At 44.6% G+C, this 23417-nt stretch overlaps 1 protein-coding gene across 1 annotated transcript in view; it reads right to left on the reverse strand.

The window, feature by feature from the left end:
* Positions 1–1794: 1794 nt before the first annotated feature.
* Positions 1795–23417, reverse strand: part of LOC103604505 (protein PTHB1-like) — a 106921-nt gene continuing 85298 nt past the window's right edge. Inside the window, exons 4-5 of the mRNA XM_008589078.1 lie at positions 2573–2683; positions 1795–2226 (exon numbers count right to left, since the gene is read on the reverse strand). Of these exons, the coding sequence (XP_008587300.1) occupies positions 2195–2226; positions 2573–2683 (143 nt within the window). The 3' untranslated portion in view covers positions 1795–2194. The remainder of the gene's footprint in view (positions 2227–2572; positions 2684–23417) is intronic.

Genomic DNA, 23417 nt, shown 5'->3' on the forward strand with positions numbered 1-23417 from the left:
TGTTTGTGTGTTAAAGGTGACTCAAAAATTAAATTTGATCAAGTAATTATGTTAATAGGCTTAAAATACTGATAACATTTTCCAGAAAAAACATTTTACCAATCTACTTGTAAACATAAGAACTCTCAGTGTAACATGTAATTACAGCAACAACAGTCACCTTAAACTCAAACCAGAGACAGGAAGCCTTTTGAATTTATGTCGGGGGTCACCCTCTCAGAGCAGAGCAGTCACGAGCTGCATAAATAAGAAGGAAACAACAGAAGAAGGATGTGAAAGAGACAGAAATCACTGCCCTCGCGCATATTCAAACCTTTACACACCAAGCAATATGCTTCAGTGTTATATGATGGGAAATAAAGGGGGAGAATCAAAAGGGAAAGAGAAAGAAACACTGTTCAAGGCAGATGAACAAGATAAGACAAAGAGAAGCTGAGTTAAAGAACGGCCAACAGATGGATAGGTACACGTTAGACACGGCAGGAGAGAAAGAAACGAGCACATGGGCACATGCACAGTACAAAACTCATCCATGGGAGCCAAATATTCAGAAAAAGACATCACACTATTAGCTTTCTGTTGCTCATAACAGAATACCGGTAACTGGGTGGTTTATTTTTAGAAGATGAAATTTATTTCTTACAGTTTTGGAGGCTGGGAAGTCCCTGGTCCGGGGTCCATCTGGTGAGGGTCTTCTTCTGGGTGGGAACTCGGTCCAGGGTCCCCTGACAACGCCGGCAATCACGTGGTGAGAATGGCAAAGGCACTTTAACATGCCACTTGCTGTCCTAATAGAGGCACGAGTGCCGCTCCCGTGATAAGCCCCTAAACCACTGACCCATTTATCCATTCACGGGAACAGAGTCCACATAATCCAATCGCCTCTTAAGGCCCCACCTTTCAAATACCAGAGTCAGATTTCCCAACCCCTTAACACTGTGACAATGGGGATTAAGCTTGAATGAGTTTGTAGGGAACATTCAATCCACAGAACTCAGAAACATGTTTTCAAGAAGTCATATACCTCTCTTATAATCTTTCTTGAACAAGCAGTTGAAGACCCTCAGAAGTGTTGTGTTTTTGCGACTAGAGGCGTACACAGAGCCAGGACATCTTTGCATTGGCCCTCGCAGACTGAGTGAAGTTCACCTAATGGTCGACTCCGGCCCCAAGGCTGCAAGTCGTTCACTCCTACAGTCAACGATTTAAATGTCACATCTTCTGCTGCATCTCCTAAAAAAGGATGCTATAAATAATAAGTAATACCTCCTCTGCTGTTTGTTTTTCCCTGCTGTTTTGTGACACCACATATAGCGAAACCATGACCAACTTTCCCCTTTGTACTGAGAGGCACCCCCAAACTAACATAGACATATTTTCATTTAAACAAATCAGTTTTATAACTGTAATTCTAATTTGAAGTTGGAAAAACCTCTTTTATTTCTTACATATAAAAACTTTAAATTTTAACTGTAATAAAGTGTGATTCATATTTTAAACTGGATTTTTAAATGGTGTCACACACTGGGTGAATGAAAAGAGGATTTTAATGGACTAGCTACCTTAAAAATATTTTAACATTTTCACACAATACTAGAAAACCCACCTCCTTCCACTTTTAGCCTAATAGAGAAAATCATATGAAAGTTCTGTAATGGTTCTTTTATTTATAAAATAATCCCACTCAAGTCTTACCATGGAGTAGCAAAGTTCTCAATTCCTTTCCTTTCCTTTGAAGAAATAATGTAGAGAAATCACTTATAAAACCCTTGATCATAAATCAAATCCAAGATATTGTTTGACAATGAAATGCTTTATTAAACTTGATATACTTAATATATAAGAATTCTGTGAAAAAATGGGGTATCAAATTATTTTGGATCTGGATCTCTGCTATAAAGTCTGTCCCCAAACTATGTCATCTCACTACATCCTGTGACTATAAGCACACAGATGACCACAGGCAGCAGCATCCTTTCCCAGCAAGACAAGTTTCTACTGACTTGCCCAGGGTCGTCACAAGTCCTCCTGGCAAAATGAAAAGTCGTGCTCCCCGTCTCTGCACAGTGTCACCTCCAGGAAGTTGAGCTTTGTGAAGCACCTGGACCAGCCCCGCGTCTGTGCTTGGCATGAAGTCCACGCAGGATCAGCCTTGGGAAGGCATTTTCCTCCCAAGCAGACAACTCTACCTGGATTACTCTGAGACTCCTTGGAGGGGTGAAACTTCTGGAAAAAAGAAAGAGAGAGAGAGAAAGAGAGAGAAAATGTCTGAATAATGACGAGGATACACAAATGATCAAATTCCAGGGGCTGGCCAGTTAGCTCAGCGGGAGACAGCGAAGTGCTGATAAGACCAAGGTCCAGGGTTCGGACCCCCTTACTGGCCAGCTGCAAAAACAAACAAACAAACAGACAACAACAAATGATCAAATTCAGCTGCACCAATGCTAAGGGGAAGGATGAAGACGTTGGAAACCAAACAGCTTTGGGATATGCTCTCTGGTATCACAAATACTGACCAGAGTGTCACCGCTCCTGACATATCACTCGTGAAGGCCACCCATTCTCTTACCAGGCACGGGTGTCTCTGCAATGAGGTGCCTGTGGTTGGTAAACAGCTCCGTGGAGTCTTGTTCTATTGATCTTTCCTCTAGGTCCGATTCTGGGATCATAGTGCAGCCACCTGTTTGAAAAACACAAACAATAATTTCAAGCAATGTGCAAGAAAATCTGCCTCTCCACACAGCAACCGCAGCCTCGGAACGCCCCAACCATAAAGATAATAAACGATGTGACAACAATCTTCAGGAGTGGACCAAAAAGGATAATTTCAAATGTCTCTCTTTGGTGAAAACACTGGGAATGAATTATTACCCCCAAGACATGTTATACTGATTACGACTTGGCAACGGCAGCAACAGCGTTGTCTTTAAATGTATCCTTTTCAAAGTCAGAGAGGACAAAGCCTGTAGCATATGTGATATCCACAGCACAATGGCCCTCAGTGGGAATTCCCTTTAATGCCAGAACATCGGAAACTATAAAAGAAACAAATCACACGGCCCATGAGGGAAAGGAGCTTCCTCGAGAGACAGGGGCTGCTGGAGTTCTGAGACTGGTTCTGGGGGTGTTTCTCAGGAATCTGATTCTGTCCCTGAAGCCCAGCCGCACACAGCGCAGACACGAACGCTGCATAACTCAGCAGCAAGCCCTGATCGGTGCTGCGGGAGACTTCAGCTCAACGCTGACTCCAGGACGGGCCACACCACTGTGCTTCTGAAACCCTGGGTGTCAGTCATTTGGCTTCATCCACCCGAATCATGTATGGGAAACTGAAAATCATGTGAGAATTTCCTGACTCGTCTACAGCTTGATCTGACTAATCTGCCATCATGTCCTGGAAACGCACTGGCGTGCTGTATACCACACATGGCTTTTTCCAAAGCCGCTCTTGCTGATGAGGTGTGATTTCTTTTTCTGAGGCTTCTCACACACTGAGTCCAAAGCCTTGATACTCAAGTCAGGGTTTATGCATGAGGGGGTGGATGAAGTGCGCATCATTGTGAGGAAGGAAAGGGTATCAGCAGCCCTGATTTGAAAACCACATCGCTCCATGAGAGGAAAGCGGCAAGGCCCAGGTCTGAAGGAAAATACGCCCAACTGTCCACCCCCTGCACCAACTCTGAGAAAGAAACCAACGCCGAGGAAAACCTAAGAGGAAAGCGTTTCCACATTCATAAAATAAGAATCAGATGTAGCCCCAGAGGCCCCCCAGACAGGAAACGGTAGAATTACCCATTGGCGCAGCTGATCTCACCCAGCTACATCCAAAAATGGCGAGGGCTCTGCCTAGGAGAACCAGGCTTATTTTTAATCTCCTTCCAAAGCCTGTCGATTATGGTGATAAGAAATATCAGTGTTGGCACTTCCTACGTGCACAAACCCTGCCCACAGCACCTCACTGAACGCAGCAGCCATGCAGGTGAGTGTGCCTGGGAGGGACGTGCGTGCTGCTGAGCGGAGCCCTGGGCCCGAGATCAAGGGCAGGGCCTGGCTTCTCTCTCCCACCTTACAAATCAGATCAAGTCACTTCTCCGTCCCCGGGGCAGAGGGAGGGACACAGCAGGGGGGGCCAGGAACGCTGTCCTCACGCAGTGACCTTCACACGCGAGGAGCCTTCTACCCAGCCGACAGATGGACAGAGGGCAAGGAGTGGCCCGCCATGCCCATGCCTGCCACATGCGCGGGGAGACCGGGTCTGTTGCAGATGAACTGGGGTCCGCCTTCTGCTCCAGCTGCTTCCATGGTGGGGCCAGACGGAGGTGCACAGACTGAAGAAGCACCGGGCTCGTCATCACGTGGACACAAAAGGAAATGTCCGTGGCCGCAGACTCTCAGCCACTGGGGTGACTTCTTCTGCCCTCTCCGTGGTGGCCTGAGGACAGCAGAGGACGAGCCACCCTGCCTAGTGCCCCGTCCCCAGGTGCTGTGCACGCTCAGACTCCGGCAGCCCTTCCCACTGCCATTGCCACCCTCCGCCAGGCTGACCTGTCACCAGCCCCAGGGGTGCCACCCCTTTTTTGGGATGCCTCATGCAGCCAGACTGACTGACCGCACACCCAGAGTCTCTGCCACCTCCAGCTTAGAAGGAACAACGGCCTGTGGCTCTGGCACCATGGCCACGGGATAGAGAAGGAAGGGCTGGGCAGAGACGGCCCGGGCCACCCTCCCTGGGGCTAGGAACGGTCATTTCCCTCAGCAGCCTGCAGGAGAGTGTGGGTGCCGACCTGGACAGACGTGCTGTAGCAGGACCCCCGGGTGTCCTTGCGACTCGCCTCCTGCCTGCCCTTCCTCGAGTCTGAGCTCCTCACGTGAACCGCCATCACTTTGTCCTTGCTCTGTTTTCCTGTGAGAATCACTGGTGCTGGATGGAGATCCGAAAAGCGGCCTTCACGATGGAGTTCCGAACTCAGACTGGCCGCTCACCTCCGGGAACTAGGGACCCCATGGCTGGAGGCCAGCGGGAGGTTCGTGAGCCCTGGGGAGCAACTGCTGAGCCTTACCCGTGGAGAGCTCCACGCCGTGCACGCAGAGATCGAGTCACTGGGAGCTCACGGGCTGGGGCATGCAGACATGTGGGAGTGGAAGGAGTTCAGAGCCGGTGCTGCCCCTGATGATCAGACCCCTTGCAATAAGAAAAGGGCAGGCTCAGGGCAGCTGATGGGCAACAAAAGGCCCAGTTGGGAACATCAGAGGCCTCTCTGGCCTTGCTCCTGTAAGTGACACGGTCGTACAGAAATCACCTGGGAGCTTGTTAGGACTGCGAGGACCTCAGGCCCCACCCCACACCTGCTGAATTAGAATCGAAGGACAGATAAGTATATCTGATAAGATCTTTGCTGGGAAAAAAAAATTGTTAAAAATGTAAGAGAGTACGCATTAAAGTATAGAAATAAAACACCAAACATCAAAAGTATCAGAGACCCTCTGAAGCCCACGCGGGAAAGTGGAGCGTGGGTTGCGCAGACGGCAGACGCAGCACCCTCGGCTCACGGCCCAGCCCATCCAAGGGGAAGGGAAGGAACCCGCAGCCACCTGCAAACAGCCACCTGCAAACAGCCAGCTGCAAACAGCCAGGCACGTGGCTGCACGACCACGAGCCAAGAGGCAGGCACGGGCCGGGGGTGCTGGGAGCTTCCTGACCTGGAAACCAGGTGAGGGCCTCTCGGAGGGCAGGGCACACACAGTCCTGTGGACCGACTGTGTGCTGGGCACTCTCTGTCCGTTTTCAATACATGCACTCACTCGATCCTCAAACAACCCTGTCAGGAAGGGCCCGCTGCCTCATTCTTACCAGGTAAACACACTGGGAGGAATTTGTGGGTTTTCTCTTCTGCTGTCCCTCCCCCTGTCCCTCTTCCCCCAAAGTTTCCCCAGGCCACACTGTGCTTCCTGGCCTCAGGGGAAGTTTGTACTGGCCAAATTGAAAGAAGCCTGGAAATACTTTCCTTCCTAGCCTTGGTTTTCTGTAGCCTGAGCTCACTGAAGAGGTGGAACTGAGTGTCCTGACTCGGAGGGGTAAATCTCAGAGGGGGAGAGGTGGCTGGGACCCGGCTGGCTCAGAGGCAGGAGGCCCTGGCCCCAGAGTAACAGGGCATCATGGCGAGATGGAGGCGTGGGACCCAAGGAGGGCTGGGCACCAGGAGCTCAGCCTCAGCAGCAGAGAGCCCTGGAGTTCAAGACCAGGCTGTGGGCTTAGGCAATGAGGCTGTTGGCATTTACTGTGTCTGCATTTTCTGAGCCCCAGATAGAAGCCTCCCTGGCTAGGGATGGGGCAGGCAGGCAATAATAACTGAGGCTGAATGTCCCACATTTTTGCCATTAAATAAAATACATATTTTGACATTTCCTGCATCGCTGACTTGACTTCGCAGACTGCGTCAGGCCTGCTACGAAGTCTCAATCTATTAAATAAAATCTGAGAGATTATGTCATTCACCAAAGGTCACTCAGCAAGTCTATGAGGGTACTTCAAAAAGTTTGTGGAAAAATAGAAATAAAAGATAAAATGAATCTTTCCACGCACGTTTTGAAGTGCCCTCATGTATACAGATCCCTGTAGCCCAACTCTCTGCACTACAGCAGCGCTTCTCCAAAAGACCTGATTGCCAAATTTCCAGTCTATCTAAACTAATACTTTTGTAAATTATAATAAAAATGAGTGAAAAGAATTACTGGAAAAGTTAAATAAGACACCACTTCTCATCTTTTAATATTAGACTCAATAGCTGTAAAAGTATCCTGTCAATTGCTACAAAAGATTCTCTACACTTTACTCTTAATTGCAGGTAACAAAAAGTTCGCAGGCAGAGTCAGTCTTTGGGCCATACTTTGAGTAGCACTAACTATAACATATGGTCTACCTTAATTAATATGATATATGGAATTAGGGTTAAAAATAATAACACAGCAAACTCCTAATTATCTAAGGTTCAAATAGCCAGTATAAACTCCTTTTGGCAATAACACGGGCTTCTCACAACTGACGCACATCCCTTCTAGCCAAATAGCTAGCCGGCAGCTCCCTCTCTAGCTGCTAGTGTTCAGCAGAGTTTCCCTGTCCCCACCAACAGGACGTCCAGGTCCCCCCCCCCACACACTGCTGCTGCCACACCTACAGGAGATTCACCGCTACTTCTGTGCTCTCTGATAAGGTGGAATCTCAGGAAGGGAATCTGGCATCCCAAGTCAGTTCTGGATGCATTTTCACAAGGGAGCAATGGTGTAAGTGGTGGTTTTATTACAGAGCCCTATTACAGTTGAGTTATTACTTAAAAAACTTTTCTGCACTAATCTGGAAACCTAACCCCTGTATGTGAAATTTTAAAACATGAAGCATTATTATGATTTGCAAACAATTGGCATAGAAGCATTGGAACAAAACTGTTTATAAATTGGAGACTATACCAATGACATTAAAAAAGACGTCCTTACGGCCGTTTACTATGCTGCCTATGACTGAATTGTTAATTATGAAACTGTTTGTGACTATTTGTGTTAACCTTGCTTTAAAAATTTGTATTTTGCAAACTGACAATACATTAATACATATAGCAATCCTCATTTAGCCAGAAAATTAACTAGAAAATTTTACCTAAAATTCTGAACAAATAAGAATTCCCTCTATATTTATAAAGAAAATGCAACTCTAGAATTCTAGAATTTTTTAGGGATTCTAAGCTATTCTCAAACCTGTTTTTACATTCAACAGCAAATTATAAATTGATTGAACTTACTCCTTACCAAGTGGAACATATTTTAGCAACAAGGGAATTACACTAAAGAGTTTCTACCCGTTGTCAGAAAAACAAACAACAAAACTCTGGTTGCTGTCATACTGTAAGAATTCAAAGATTAAGGTAGGAGGTTAGGCAGAAACAAATGTGGCTGTCATCTAGAATATCAGGGGTCAAAATCAGAATACATCGGGTAAGCCGTGGTATGCTGATAAATGGGTAACTGCTGGCTTTCCAGGAAAAAAAAAAAAGCCCTAATCTATAGTATTTGCCCATTTCCATGGTATAAATACTCCCACCAGATTGTGGAAAAATAGAAATAAAAGATAAAATGAATCTTTGATCACATGACATGACATCACAAAATGTAGACCTTGGCAGAGATAACGGAATAGCAGACTGTTCTGTAGTATTTTACCATATAGATTCCATAGACATAAATAACCTCAGGAGCATATACAATAGCAAAACAGTAAAATAATTAAGAAGTGAGAGCTTGGAATTTGTGTTCCCTTTGTTTTTAACACAGTTTATTTGGTTGTAGACACACGTAATCTAACTTACTAATGGCCACCTTAACAACTGACAGCAGATTCCTCAGACTTCAGCGGCTGGTTCTCAGCAGCGAGTGTGAGTCGGCCCCAGCACTGAAGGTGGGCACGGTGGGGGGTGTGAGGTTAGGCTCTGAAGCCTGGATCCAAACCAGGGCCCCGCAATTCACCAGTCAGGTGACCCTCCTGAGAAAGCCATTTCACTGAAATCAGACGCAGCGTCCTTATCCATAAAACAGAGACCACGACAGCCCCACTCGATGACGAAGAAACAGATGACTGTGTCGTGCCTGGCGCACTGAGACACAGAGGAAGTTCTGACTATTCGTTTTCAGGCCAGAGTCAGGATCACTAAAGGAAGAGCAGGGTAAATAGGCCGAGATAAAGTCCCTAAGGTGGGGTGCGGCGCAGTAGGCTTCCTACAAACTGATACACCCCCAGGGCCAAAGACAGGGCTCTGCAGCAGGGAGGAGAGAGCCTGGAAGCCTCACACGCGGGGCCACCAGGGAGACGGCTATGCTGTTCTACTCGAGCCCTACCTGATACGTCGTCGCCTGCTACTTGACCTGGTGAATTCCAATCTTTGATTCCGCCCTGGATGAATCTTGGTGGCCCAGCGAACCTGCCTCACTACTTACTCTGTAGCTCAAACAGCCTAAACCAGGGTTTGGCCAGACAGTAAAAAGTTTTTAGGCCCTGTGGGCCACCTGGTCTCTGGTGCAACTACTTAAATTTGCCATTGTGCAAAAGCAGCCACAGTTAATGCACAAATGTGAATGAACATTGGCTGCGTTCCAGTAAAACTTTATTTACCAAAACAGGGGGTGGGCCCGATTTGTCCCACGAGCCACAGTTTGTTCTAATCCAAGACTCACGGAAAGCTACTCTAATAGCTCATACAGGATCCTAATTTTACAAGTTCCTAGAGGCATTCAGCACTACCAGATATCTTACCTTATCTTATAGAATTGCTACCAGAATATCTTGTAGTGTCACTATGATAATGACTTTAAAAGCATATGAGGGTACTTCAAAAAGATCCTGGAAAAGATAATACGAATCTTTTCGTGAACTTTTTGGAGTTCCCTTGTACTGTCTCCCCGACTGTGACAGATGTTCTTTTTTGTTTGGGCAGTGACAAACTCTTTATTTCTAATAGATTTACTTTTTAGAACATTTTTACACATACAGAAAAATTTAGCAGATAGTACAAAGAATTCCTATATATCCTCTGCACAGTTTCCCCCATTATTAAATCTTTCATTACTGTGGTGTATTTGTCACAATTCATGAACATTAAATTAATGAACATAAATTAAATGAACATTAGTTAATATTAATACATTATTAACTAAAATCCATAGTTTATTCAGATTTCCTTCATTTTTCCCTAAGGTCCTTTTTCTGTTTCGGGACACTATCCAGAATGTCACATGGCATTAGTTGTCTTGTCTCCTTTGGCTCCTCTTGGTTGGGACAGTTTTGCAGACTTCCCTTGTTTTGATGGCTTTGACGGTTTTGAGGGGTACTGGCTCAGGTATATTGCAGGATGCCTTTCTATTGGAATTGGTCTGATGTTTTTCTTATGACTATACCAAGGACAAATTTTAAAGGCAGTTTCTTTTCATAAATCTCTAGGGCTTCTGATAGTTCAGGATTGTCTGCAGGTGTTTCTCTCTTTCTCTATAAAAAGTGAATCCAAGTGGGCAGTGAACGAAGAGGCCACTGATGGGGAGGAGGCAAGGGCCAAGGCGCGAGGCTAGACTGGGAGGTTCACGCAGTCACGGTAGTGGACCACTGGATCTGGCTGCAGGACCTGGGGCAGGTCATCAGTGGCCCCATCTGTAGAAGGAGACCATGATGAGGCCAACTGTGAGTGTCCCATGAGATCCCATAGACGTGCTCAGCACACAGCACATTTATCATCCTCTGCCTTCTATTAATTCTCTTGACATAGATGCACTTTCTGCACCATTTTTGAGGAATCAAAGAACTTTAGCTTTTAATTCAACCACCTTCATTTAGCAGATATCAAGACAGAGGCTCAGAGAGGGTAGGTGAAGTCCCTAAAGTCCCAGAGCTAGCTCTGGTTCTCCTGTTTCCTACACCACTAGAGCTTTCTCAAGAACACCTCTTTTTCCAGGAAGATCTTGATGGATTTGCTTGTGAGTTGGCTGTCCTAACCAGTGCTTCGTTTCAGTGATATAAAAAGTCCAGAAAGTTGGCAAGCTGTTCTTTGGGTATATTTGAAGGCTTGGATGATTTATTTTCTTGCAACGGTGACCTTTGCAATCAACGAGGTGTGTGGGTGGGAGTGTTCCACTCCTTCAGAGAGGAGAAAATACTTTTTCTTTTTTCTTCTGGAATTTAAGAGGAATCAGACAGGGAGACACTTTTAGAGACCCACAATGACCGCAGACCCTGTTCTGACTTGCCAGCCAAAGAATCTTCTGTTTTCATGGCCTGAATTGCCACTAACAATTAAAAACAGCAGAAACCTCAAAAATATACACCAGTGACATTTTTCTTTTTATCAAGATTTACTTCATAGATGAAGTGTTTTTTGAGGTTAACATTCGGATTTCATTTCAAAGGTTTACAATTCATGAGAAGTATGAGGAATGGGTACTTGGAAAAAGATATTGTGCTATCTTCAATATGAAGACCTTCCCTCAGAGACGCTCTGTAAATAGATTCACTTGGAAAAGGCTTATTCTCTCTTTCTCTCTCTGTGTATCTGTATCTCTTTAACTCTCTCTCTCTTTCTCTCTGTGTGTGTGTGTGTGACAGAGAGAGAGAAAGGAAGAATGTGTTCACACACATGCACACAGTTATGCAGATAATGCTTCTCTGTTTATTTTTCCAGTTGTTTCAAATATATTTTTTCTAGCCCCCAAAGAATGTAAGCTACAGAAAGCCAAGTATCCTACTGTATGCTCATGTAGCAATTTTGGCTGAGTATTTAGAAACCTTTTGGCAAAATGAAAGAGTGAAAGGAAGGGGAGGTGGGTAGCGGGGAGAGGGAGACAAGCAGAAAAAAAGGGGAGAGAAAGGATGAATCGTCAACGTATTTTACTTTCCTGTGTACACATTTGAAGTGACTTTCTGAAGGTGCAGATGATGAAAGATTAAAGCACACAAAATATATCAGCATTTAGAAAAATGTCAACCAGACAGGAGGTCCAGCGAGGAAGAATCACGGATAAACGCAGGTAAGGACTTCACGCAAGGGCCACAGTCCAGACAAAATGCAAAAGCTATGGAAAAAAAGTGGAGGTGACCTCTCTCTTTCCAAACTGAACTTCAGACCAAAGGGCCCAGTCTGCCCTTACTCGGATTAACATTTCTTTCTTCAAGAGTGCACCATAACTGGTAAAACTATGCTTGTTGGAATTTTTGGACTAATGACGTGTGTGTGCATGTGTTTATGACGCTGTTCTGTGCTTAAGGGTCATTTTGGAAAGCCAACATTTCTGTGAAACTGGGTTTTCAAAGGTACTTGCTGAACAGATGCTTTCCAGAAAAAGACATCGATAGGAGATTGTTAATAAATACAACAGGCACAGACCTCATCAGAGCACATCTTGGAAATAAAACCCGTGGGAATGCACCATTTTGCGGAATGGATCTCACCGCAGCACGGTAGATCAGGCTGACATCACGTGATGACACGCCACTCTAGAGGCAGGACTGGAGGAATATGCACGTCTCCCTCTCACCTCCATTTCCATCCTGCCCTTCACTCTGTTGTAGTGTGGCGGCACACACCACACTTAACCTGGTGTAACTTTACAGTATCAAAACTCAGCAAAGCAGGAGAAGAAAATGCCTTTCTATGCAGTCTTAGGTTTCCAGTTCCAACATACAATATTTATTTTTCTACCTTCCTTTTAAATCCATTCTACAACTTTTCCTTCTCCACGTTCTTGCACAAAGCATGCTGAGTGTATTGACAGTAGCTCATCCACTGGCGACAGAGGTACTAATGGTGAGCACAGAGAGGCAAGTGAGGGTCACCGTAGTGCGTGTCCAATATAATGCCCTGCGGAATGTGTGGAGCTCAGTTCCGCTGCCTAATGACCAACTTTGATCCCCCCACACACGGTGAGAACTTAAAATGTGTTCAAGACTATGCACGTACCTATGTTTGAAAATATTTCCATTTCACACCTCACAAGCAGAGACCAAGTGCGTGAATAAAAGGGCGTCTAATACATTTTAAGAGGTCTAGCATGTGTCTCAACAAGTTTTAAAACCCCCATAAAGGCTGAACACTAAGTCCCTCGGGGTGTAAGGGCTCCAGTCAGAGAGTGTGGATTTAAGAGAACAGGGTGCTCCGGGTGTTAAGATGTTTTCACAACTTGAATAATGATAGGTGTCCAAGTATTCCTTTAGCTGAACTGCTGGTTAGAATTTAGGTCCACTCGGTACAGAGGATTAAGAAATTACAGGAACACAGCCATTTTCATCTATTGATAATTATGTAAACAGAATATACCAAGCAGAAAAAAGAGTTCTATTTACAAAAAAAGCAAGCACAGTCCATAAATCCTACAGATTGGAATGGATCCAGGTTAAGAATTTCTCCAGATGTCAGTCTGTAAACAGGGCTTCATAAAATGAATTCCCCAATTAATTGTTGGCAAGAGTGGTCTCTATACCACGTTGGTGCATTGTGGCCCCTGCCACACAGAGGCGAACTGCTGTCTGGCCCTAGAGATCCCTAATCAGTTATGGTACAACAAAACTCAGAGAAAAGAAGCTGGGTCAGCACGACTTCTTCTGATGTGGCCAGAAGGGGCTGTGGAATTACTGCTCAGGAACCTGGAGCTCTGTGCTCTGAAGGAAATGAGAACTCTCCTATTTATTTGCGTTACATCTGTTTTTCTAACACATTTAGTCCTTAACCTGGAGCACTTGGAAAGTCACACACCCCGTAAGAACATAAACATGAACCTAAAAAAAAAAAAAAAAACACCAAAAAACTACTCACTATTTTGTTAAAGTTTCCAATCACAATGTTTTTACACATGTTAACAAGACCATTAAATCCTCCAAACAGGAATACAAAAGCATTACCCAGTCATTGTGAGAAGGTGGGGGAGAGAAGAAAGTTGAGGCTTGCTTTTCCTTGCCAGCTGATCAATGTCTGGAGCACTCTGCAAGAAAATGCAACATCTATTGTCTTTCAACTAGATCTTTTCCATACTGATAAGTACGGAGGTTTCTAGTTTGAAAAGAAGGTAGTTGTGGTTTTTAGTTTCCAGTTTATTTCCAAATCCTAAGGAAATCTAATGTACAACTGGAAAGAGACAAAATTTTAAGACATTTCCATTTCAAATACTTTCCTCTCCTAACTCCCTCTTCAGAGACCAACATTTTCTCAAAAGTACACATGCACAAATAAAACATTACAGCTACAGTTGAGAAAGAAAGGAAGCCAATAGTTCTGCAATAATAATTTCTAAAAAACAAAAAGAACCGAGACAGTCGCAGCATAGCTCTGCTTCGCCAGGACACCGCGTCATCAGAGGGCCAGTGTTCCTTGCAGTGTCCCTCTTACATCGAGTGGCTGCTAACTCCCCGATGATCCTGGCCACATTTCTGCAACTTGAGTTTCCTTCTACAACTCAACTGAAAGCTACAATCTCGACCAAACTGTGTCGTTTTTAATAATGACAGAGCCCAGGTGGTGATCAGGGAACCAAGGGCCCGGCTGGGTTGCTGGCTTCTACGCAGGGAGGGGGACAAGAGAAAAGAGCCTACAGCTCTGGGGACGCCATTTCATCATCGTCCTTCCCACACATAAGAAACTGAGCCAACAGACTCCTTCTAAGGCTGCTCTACTATGCAGTGGCAGACGTGTCTGACAACCCATTTAACAATGCTATATTTTGTAGAAAGGGGGAATATACAGAGGGTGACAGACTGGACCACCGATCACGGGAAGGCACGTTCCAGTGAGGGTAAGGCATGGCAAGTATCACTGGATCCCGAGCAAAGTCACCTAAGCCTGGGCCTTAGTTTCCTTTCCTCTAAAATGCAGAAAATAGTGCATCTACTTTCTGAGAGATTGGGATTAAATTAGTTAATGCTTACAATGGGCTTACGACACTGCCTGGTACAGAGTAAGCCCCCAATAAATGTTGGCTATGATTTTCAGTACCGAAGCCCCTGCATATGTTAGTCCTTACAGCCAACTGCGTGACAGCGCAAGCCAGGAGGACAGCATGAATTCATATATGACTTTCTAAAAAATGCTCAGGCAAAAGTTGAGGACGGGGTAAGAAGACTGTGGAATGTTTACAGCTGGACTCGGTGGCCAACGGCAAAATTGCCAATGGGGCATGACAAATAGTTCACTCGAAAACAAGGTAAGTGTTCCTGTTGAGATGACATCACTGATATTCTACTACCAGAGATGACCACTCTTGTAAGATCACAATAGGAATTATAAAAGCGCTCAAATGATGACAATCACATTCACTGTTCTCTATTTACCAGCAGCGCCATTACTACTGAGAAATGCAAATGCACAAGGTAATGCGACATAAATGGATGAAACATTAAAAGTGTAAAACAGTGGTAAATTTTCCTTCTCATGGGAAGCTGAAATGGCCAGCAGATGAACCTTAAAAGAGGAAGTCTGCTGACCCAGTGTGACTAAACTGAGGCCAAGGGCCAGAGAAATAGAGCAATGTATTTAAATGTATGCCTGGAAGGAAGCAAACACCAATTACTTTTATATGACTTTAATTCTACCAGTGAATACTTTATGGGTATTGGCAAGTCCTTCTGGAAAAGGAAGGGATTTATTAATGAAGGATTCAGGGGCAACTGCGCACCAGTGCTCTAAGAAATGACGCTTAACAAATAATCATTTAGTTCACATCTCCTCTCCAAAGATACAGAAATTTTAAGGGTCCTTCTAAAAAAAATAGTAAAATATTATGTTCACATATACAGTCCTTTCGTTTCTAGATGATTCTATAGCCTGCATGATAAACAAATAAGTTTCCCACAGGAAAATAAATACATAGAGGGAAGGAGCTTAAATTTTTTTTCTATTATGCAAATAGTAGGTGTTTAATACATACTTGTTGACTTGAAAAGGAATTCACAAAACTTGAGGAAATACAGTCTTAAAAAAAAAAGCCACTGTTGAAGAACATTCCGCCACCTCATCTCAGGATCGTGGGCTGGACACAGCCCACTAATGTACCAGCTAATCAATCTGAGGAAATGACCAGTTTTACTCTATTGCATCCTCAAAAACCCTTACGCATCCACTCCAGCAAGTTCTTACGTTGTGTAAGATGAAATCTCTCTAGCTAGCAGCTTGCTCTCAAAATTCTCCAGTTGCTTCAAGAGTGTGGCCTCTGGAGTTAGACTGTCAGACTTTTAATCCCAGCTCCACCATGATTAGTTTTTTTAAAAAAGAACTAGTTATGTAATCTTTTTCTGCCTCAATTTCCTCATTTGTAAAATGTGAGTAACAATTGTAAAGATGAAATGAGTTACTGATGAAAAGCATTTGGAATAGCGGCTCACAGAAAGTGGCACGCGGCGTTATAATAGCTGCATCACTGTCACCAACAGCATCTTCGCCTCATGCTGCCGAATCCTCCTAGTCCGAGCCCGAGAGCTGCATGTCAGTGCGGCGGGGGCTGAGGGCAGGAGGGCAGTGAACTTTCAGATGGCCAACAGCGGTGGCTGCAGCCACCTGACCCCGAGAAAACGAATGGCTGGCTCAGCTAGTCGAGGAGAACCTTAACTGCTTGACTGGGCTGGCAAAGAACAGGGGCTAGTAGAAAATACAGCTTGGTAAAGAAAGAACAAAGACCGGGGTCTACTTAAGCGTAAAGGACAACAGTAAACATCAAGTCGGGAACAATTTCACACCTCCTGATCCCACCTTCTTGCCAGGACCTCCCTTGGTTTCTCTGCTCCTCTCGGCAGCACACTCCTCCCAAGCGTTCTCTGAAGCTGCTGTTTGCCAGTCTTCCTTTCCCTTTCTTCCGTGCATCCATCCCACACCAACCTCTGCCTCCACAGAAGCTGCTCGAGGTCGCTGGGTCCCCACGCTACTACTGCACTGGTCGATTCCCGGCTCTCCACCTACTCGGCCTGTTAGCAGTGCCAGCACGGCTGGTCGCTCTGTCGCCCCTGAGACCCTTTCCCACGTGACTTCCAGGACGCCGCGCCCGCCTGCTCTCACCCCACCGCCTGCTCTCTCGTACACGCTGCTGCTTCCTCCTCCCCCAGCCTCGTGGGAGCTGGAACTGAGTATCCAGCACCCAGGCTTCGGCCCTTCCCTCTCTTCTCAGCCGGCTCCCGGGTTGACCTTATCCACTCTCATGGCTTCAAATATCTTCATGGTGACAGCTACTAATTTTATAACTCCTGCCCAGATTTCTCTCCTGAACTCCAGACTCATACCCAACTACTGACTCATGTCTCTTCTTGGACATCCAATGGCATCTCAAACTCGAAGTGTCCCAAACTGTGCCCCTGGTCACCCCGTGAGCTGGCTGCCACCCACAGCCTTTCCCATCTCAACTCGGTCTTCCAGTGGCACCTGCCGAGGCTCCTGGGGTGGGATCAGACTCCCCTGTCCCTCTCATACACCACGTGCACTCTGTGAGGAGATGCTGTTGTCTCCACACTAAAAATACGTCCCGAATCAGACCATTTCTCCCCACTTCTCCACCTGGTGCAGTCAGACCAGGTCACGCCTCCACTCAGAATGGTCCTCCCCATTTCACCCAGAGGAAGATCAAATGTCTGCCCAAAGCCTGTCCATGATCTGACCCTGTGACCTCATCTCCTACCACACCACCTCACGGGCCTGCTGGCTGTTCTGGAACACTCCAGGCCCCCTTCTACCTTAGGGACGGTATGCCGACCATTCCCTTTACCTGGAACTTTGCCCTTCTGACCTCTGCATTGATAAATCCCTCACCTTCTTCAAAAGCCGCCTCCTGAACAAGCCTACCCTGACCATCCGGGTTAAAACTACGACCATGCAGCTCCCGCTTTTCCAACGTTTATTTTCGTTTTCTACAGAACTTATCACTTCTAACACTAATGCTTGTTACTTTTGGACACACTATGTAGTTTATTTACTTATCATGTGCGTTGTTTATTGTCTCCTCTTGTGAAAATAGGAAAAAGCAGGGACCTTTGTCTACTTTGATTGTTGTTGTATCCCAAGCCCTAGGACAGTTCTTGGCACACAACAGGCATGCAATCATTACTTGTTGCCTTGAATGAATGAATTTAGGCTGAGAGATAAGGGGAAGCAACGGAAACCAAAATTAATTCTGTTCTTTACATAATATTATCTGTTTTCCACTAGGAGGCTGGAAAGCAATTGTGACAGAGCACAGTACAGATCCTCTGACGCCTGCTCCTCAGTACATCTGGCTGCTCTGTGAATCAAAACAGGTTATCGGAAGGTTCTCTGCTTTAGTCGATACACACCTTTGAGAAATGAATCCTTCTGGATGATAACACACGGAGAATTTACGAGACTAACTAAGTGTCACAACAAAATGTCCAGCCAGAAAAGAAATAAGACCTCAGTAGTAATTTCTGTAGGAGCTAAAGTTAAAAAGAAGTAACAGAGCACTTGTAATCCTAGTTCCTGATAACGGCCATTTGCAGGTGAAGAAACTGCAAAGGAAGGTACAAAGGCATCTGTCTGCTTGGGAAATTTCTCCAGACGAATGAGAAAGGATCCACCTTATTTCCACTGGGGCATCAAGCTATGGGCTGGGACAGTTCATTTTTCCCAGGCTTCTTCGAATCTAAACGTGTTTTTAAAAGCAAGACCAATGAAAGATTAGATAAACAACTGGACAATGTTTTTTACACTCTGGTAACATAAACATTTCAAATTCCTCCCTAACTCTTTACTAGCATAAATCTCTAATTCCAGAGAAGATGAAATATCCTTAAAGTTTAAACATTATTTTGAATTATTCACATTTACCTCCATTTCCATCTGATACTTTTTTGGCAATAAAAAGCCAGGTTTCATCCAAACTATGGTGCTATGACTCCCTTCCAATTGTAAGTAAAACAACTTGACTAGCCCCAGCTCCACTTCCTTTGAAGACGGAACAGAACAGCCCTTCCCAACAACTGCTTTTCTCTCCTTTTTTTTACTTCCTATACGTCCTGCACTCCCCTTTTCCAAACCAAGCATTTGTAAACACAGAGAGCAAATGGGGAGCTGTCTGCCTACAATTAAACTATGAAAATGGTTTTGCAATGGTGTCAAACACAAAAGAGATAGGTTGAAATAGCTGTTAAAGCAAGAAAACATCTAGGAGAGGACAGCTCTCTCTGGCTGACGAAAGGGGACACAGAATAAGACCTTGACCTTGGTCCTCACAACAACCCTAAGTGGTACAGAAGGTAAAAATCTGCGCCCCATCACCCAGAAAAACCACACACGCAGCCAGCTCCTGGAAAAGTTACTCAATACCTTCGAGTATTTCCTCCCTTGCAAAACAGAAATACCTTTCTATTGAGTAATAAGGAGTAATGAGATATGATAAAAGCCATCGGAGACAAGTCATGCTCAGCAACTGGCAGTTATTATAATAAATGATAAGAACGTTGACGAACCCAAGGTCAGACAAGGAGCTGGCGACCCTGTTAGGAGCAGAACCCGGGTCTCCCATGCCATGCGTCATTTCCACCAAAGGACACCACAGGAGACAGAGGGACATAAAAGGCAGAAACTGAAGGAGCTTGAAAGAAGTACAAATGCACAAGGCAGAAACGTACAGATAAGACGCAGTACAGACAATGAAGACAACTGGAGATCCAGACTATGGGTTCTGAGGGGTGGAGAACTGGAGGCAATTTTTGTACAACAACAAGAAAAGGAATACTGTGGTACACGAAGGGACAAGACGGGCTTATTAGTGACAGCTGAATAATAATTACATCAGTACCATTTCTGAGCACTTATTATGTGCTACCCATAGTGCTACTTACTTTACATGTTTGCTCATTTACCAGCAAAATGGTAATTACTGGTGTCTCATTTTACAGGTGATGAAACAGTTTAAGTGACTTGCTCTAAGTTACACACGTAGAGAGTGGGAGAGCTTGAATTCAAATCTGTTACCTGCTGACTCCAAAATCCACGTTCTAAACTATTCCATGACCATGCTTGTCCGTATAAGAATATACGCACAGCAGTGGATTGTGAACTACTGTTCAAAAAGTAAGAGTTTTAAGTGGACAAAAATAAGATCGTAGGGTCAGCCCGGTGGCGCACTGCTACAGTGCGCCGCTTGGGAGCGCGGCGGCGCTCCCGCCGAGGGTTCGGATCCCACATACAGACCGGTTCCCGCTCACTGGCTGAGCGAGGTGCGGGCGCAACACCGAGGGTTGCGATCCCATTGCTGGTCCCGGTCCGGTACGGGCGCGACACTGAGGGTTGCGATCCATTGCCGGACATGAAAAAAGACAAAAAGGAAAAAAAAAAAAATAAGATCGTGGTGTGCACCTCATATCTTCAACACCCACTTCATCTCCCACTCAAAATAAAGGTGAAAGGGTTTGGGAAAATGACTGAGATTTCCTCTCGATAAAAAAGTTAGCACAGAAGTAACTGCAAGAGCCACCAGTGAAGACAGATCCTTAGACTGTCTTAAAAGATACTTAGACTGTTTAAAATGAATTCAGAATTGATGGATGCTTCTATAGAAATCTAGAATATAATTACAAAGGAGAGGAAATGGCTCATTAGAGTAGACAGGATTTATAACTAGAAAGAAGTGAAATAATAAAATGGAAGATAATGCCCTTTCTAATTACACTGAGGAAAAATACAAAATCCGTCTTCTAAAAGTTGGGAAATTTCAAAGGAGTTCAGAGAGGATAAAATTTAATTACAACAAAAAGAAAAAATGATTTAAAAATGCTCATAGGAAAGAAAACTTGGTATCTTTCTCAAGATTCTGGACAGTGATCGAACATTTAACATTTACAAGAAGATCCGTTTTCCAAAGTTAGCATAACTGTACTATGAAAACCTCACAAACCTAGGTACAAATTCACGTGGGAAAAACCCAAGGCAATCTCATTCATGTATACGTATATGCAAAAATCCAAATGAAGATGTTAAAAATCCAAATTATGATACTAAGTCAAACAGTATCATATTTTGAAAAGCATAATAAAGAACTTAATGCAGGAATATAAGATCATTCAATTAATGTAATTCCTCAGATCAATATATCAAAAGGGAATCTCAATAGAGGATAATATTCAACATCTACTTCTGATTTAAAAAAAAAAACTAGTGAACTAGGAATTACTATCTGAAATTAATAGGCAACATAAAATTTACAAGTAAATAACATAAAAGTATTCACATTAGTCAGGTTAAAGATGAGGATCTTGGCCAACTATCACTACTATTATTTAAAATTGTTCTAGAAATTCAAGGTGGTATATAATAAGATAAGAAAAAAGGAAGAAATGTATGCATTAGAAAAAAGATAAAATGATCATAATTTGCAGATGATAAGATTGCATATCTAAAAATTTTCCAAGAATCTGAAATAAATTAGAATAGGTGGAGAATCACAAAATACAGGTAGAAAATTACAAAATATAGGTGGAAAATTACAAAATATAGGTGGAAAATTACAAATATATATATAAAATATTGATCATTCTCCTCTGCATTAACAACATGCAGTTAGAAAATATAATAGAGGAGTTATTATATTAAAAAAATTAAACTTTTAAAAAAGCAATAAAATAAAATTAGGAAAAAAACTAAAAAAAGAAATGCCAGGGCCTATAGAATAAGAACTAAATGTTTACAGATGGGCATAAAAGATTTGAATAGATAACCAAAAATATTGCAAGATTAAATTGACTCCAAATTTTAATGCAATTCCAATCTCAATCCCAAAGGGATTTTAAAAAATTTGACAGCATGATGCTAAAGTTTCTGTTGAAGAATAAATGGTTGAAAAGAAGCAAGAAATAATGGGGGAAAAATGATGAGGGGGATTTGTACCACAAATTTTAAAAGATATTTACAGTTATGACAATTATAACAGCATTGGTATTGGCGTCAACAGATGGAGAGGAAAATGAGCTAGCACAGAAATACTAGAAATAGTCCCATTTACATTAAAAAATTTAGCATATTATAAAAGTATATTTCAAATTAGTGCAGGAATGATACATTATCCAATAAATTATCCTAAATTTTTTGGTAAAGTGAAAGAAATTAGACACATGAAATAAACTTCAAATGTCTTAAATAGTTAAATGTAAAAATATAATAAGAAAAAGAAAGAAAACAAGTATTTGGAATCAATGGCAGAAAATATTAACACATTTGATGGAAGTCACATTTAAAAATGCAAACAAACAAATTACCTCAAACTAAATTTAAAACAGAGGCTGTGGAGCAAGATGGCTCCCTAGCAGACTACCATTCACCTCTCCCACAAAGACAGACAAAACGATAAGTACGCAACTACACTTGGATGGAAATAACTAAGGGAGGGTGCTGGAGCACATTGCAGGAGTAGCAGAATGCTAGTCAGCACAGAAACGTGGGAAGGCCATGTAGAGAATGGGAAGGGGCTACCCAGCCTCCACCACCCAGCCACCAGCCAGGAGCAGCAGGGAACCAGGAACACCTGCCTGCAGGGAAAAGGGAAGTGATAGTTGCGTCACCCAGTCCAAGCTACAAGGGAGACATGTAGCTCTTGCAGGCCATGAGCCCACAGTGGGGAGCTTCTGGGAGCCCATGTGACTGCATCCACCCATGGAGGGAGTTCACACAGAGCTCCCGTATACACCTGGTCCTGAGCTGCTGTTTGGGGATCCAAATAACACCCAAGTGCATTTTCCCTGGGGCCCAATAGCCCTGGCATTTCTACAGCCCTAAGACCCCTCATTGCACCAGTAGTCCAGCACCTGAGCCCATGAGGTGCCCTGCATTCTGGGAACAAGCAGTCTGGGCAGTGCAGAGGCCACTGCCCAGGACAGAGGGAGCCAGTGTGTGCCCTTTCCATAGCCAGAGAACCAACAAACTTGGCCCTTCTGCTACTGCTGGTGGCCCTGCTCTCTTCAGCGGAGTGCCTGTGCACCTCTCTTAGGGTCACAGAGTCCTGCCATGGCTCCAGCAAACTCTCCCAGAGCTATGTACTCCAGCTAGGAAACTGTGGAGCACCCACACAAATCTCTCGTGGGCACACAGCTCTGTCTGCAGCTCCAGTGAGCCTGCTCAGGGTCACCTGCCCCAGCTGGGGAGCTGCAGTGACTCAGTATCTCTCTCAGGAGCACAGGGACTCACCTGTAACCCCAGTGACCTTGCACTGGGAGGCCTGCTCTACCTGAGGAGTTGCAGAGTGGCTCAGTATCCCTCTTGGGGATGTGAGGGGTTCACAGCTCCTGTGACCTCACCCAGAGTGGCCCACCCAAGCTGAGGAAATACAGAGTGACCCAGCATCACTCTTGGGTGCACAGGGGCCCACCCACAACCCTAGCAACCTTGCATGGGGCAGCACACTCCAGCTGAGGAGCTGCAGACAGACCCAATCTCTCTCTTGGGGGCACAGGGTCCCACCCATGACCACAGTGGTCCAATTCAACAGAGAAGCTACAGAGCACCCCAGAATCTTCCTTGTGGGTGCAGGGTCCTGCTCACGACACCAGCCACCACACCCAGAGCAGTTTGCTCCAACTGAGCAGTTGCAGAGCACCCCAGGACCTCTCCTGGGAGGACAGGTCCCACCCATGACCCCAGCAACCTTTTTCAGACTCGCCCACTCCAGCTGAGGAGGTACAGAGTGACCCAGCATCTCCTGGCACAGGGTCCCATCCACAACCCCAGCAACCTCACCCAGAGTGGCCCACTTCAACAGGGAAGCTACAGAGCAACCCAGTGTCTCTCTTGGGGGTACAAGGGCCTGCCCACGAATGCAGAGATCTGGACCAGAGGGGCTCACTCCCCCTGAGCAGCTATAGAGTGCCCCAGCATCTCTCTTGAGGACATAGGGTCCTGCTCCCTACACCA

The sequence above is a fragment of the Galeopterus variegatus genome, unplaced genomic scaffold, assembly GCF_000696425.1.
Source record: "Galeopterus variegatus unplaced genomic scaffold, G_variegatus-3.0.2 Scaffold5192, whole genome shotgun sequence".
Taxonomy (NCBI): Eukaryota; Metazoa; Chordata; class Mammalia; order Dermoptera; family Cynocephalidae; genus Galeopterus; species Galeopterus variegatus.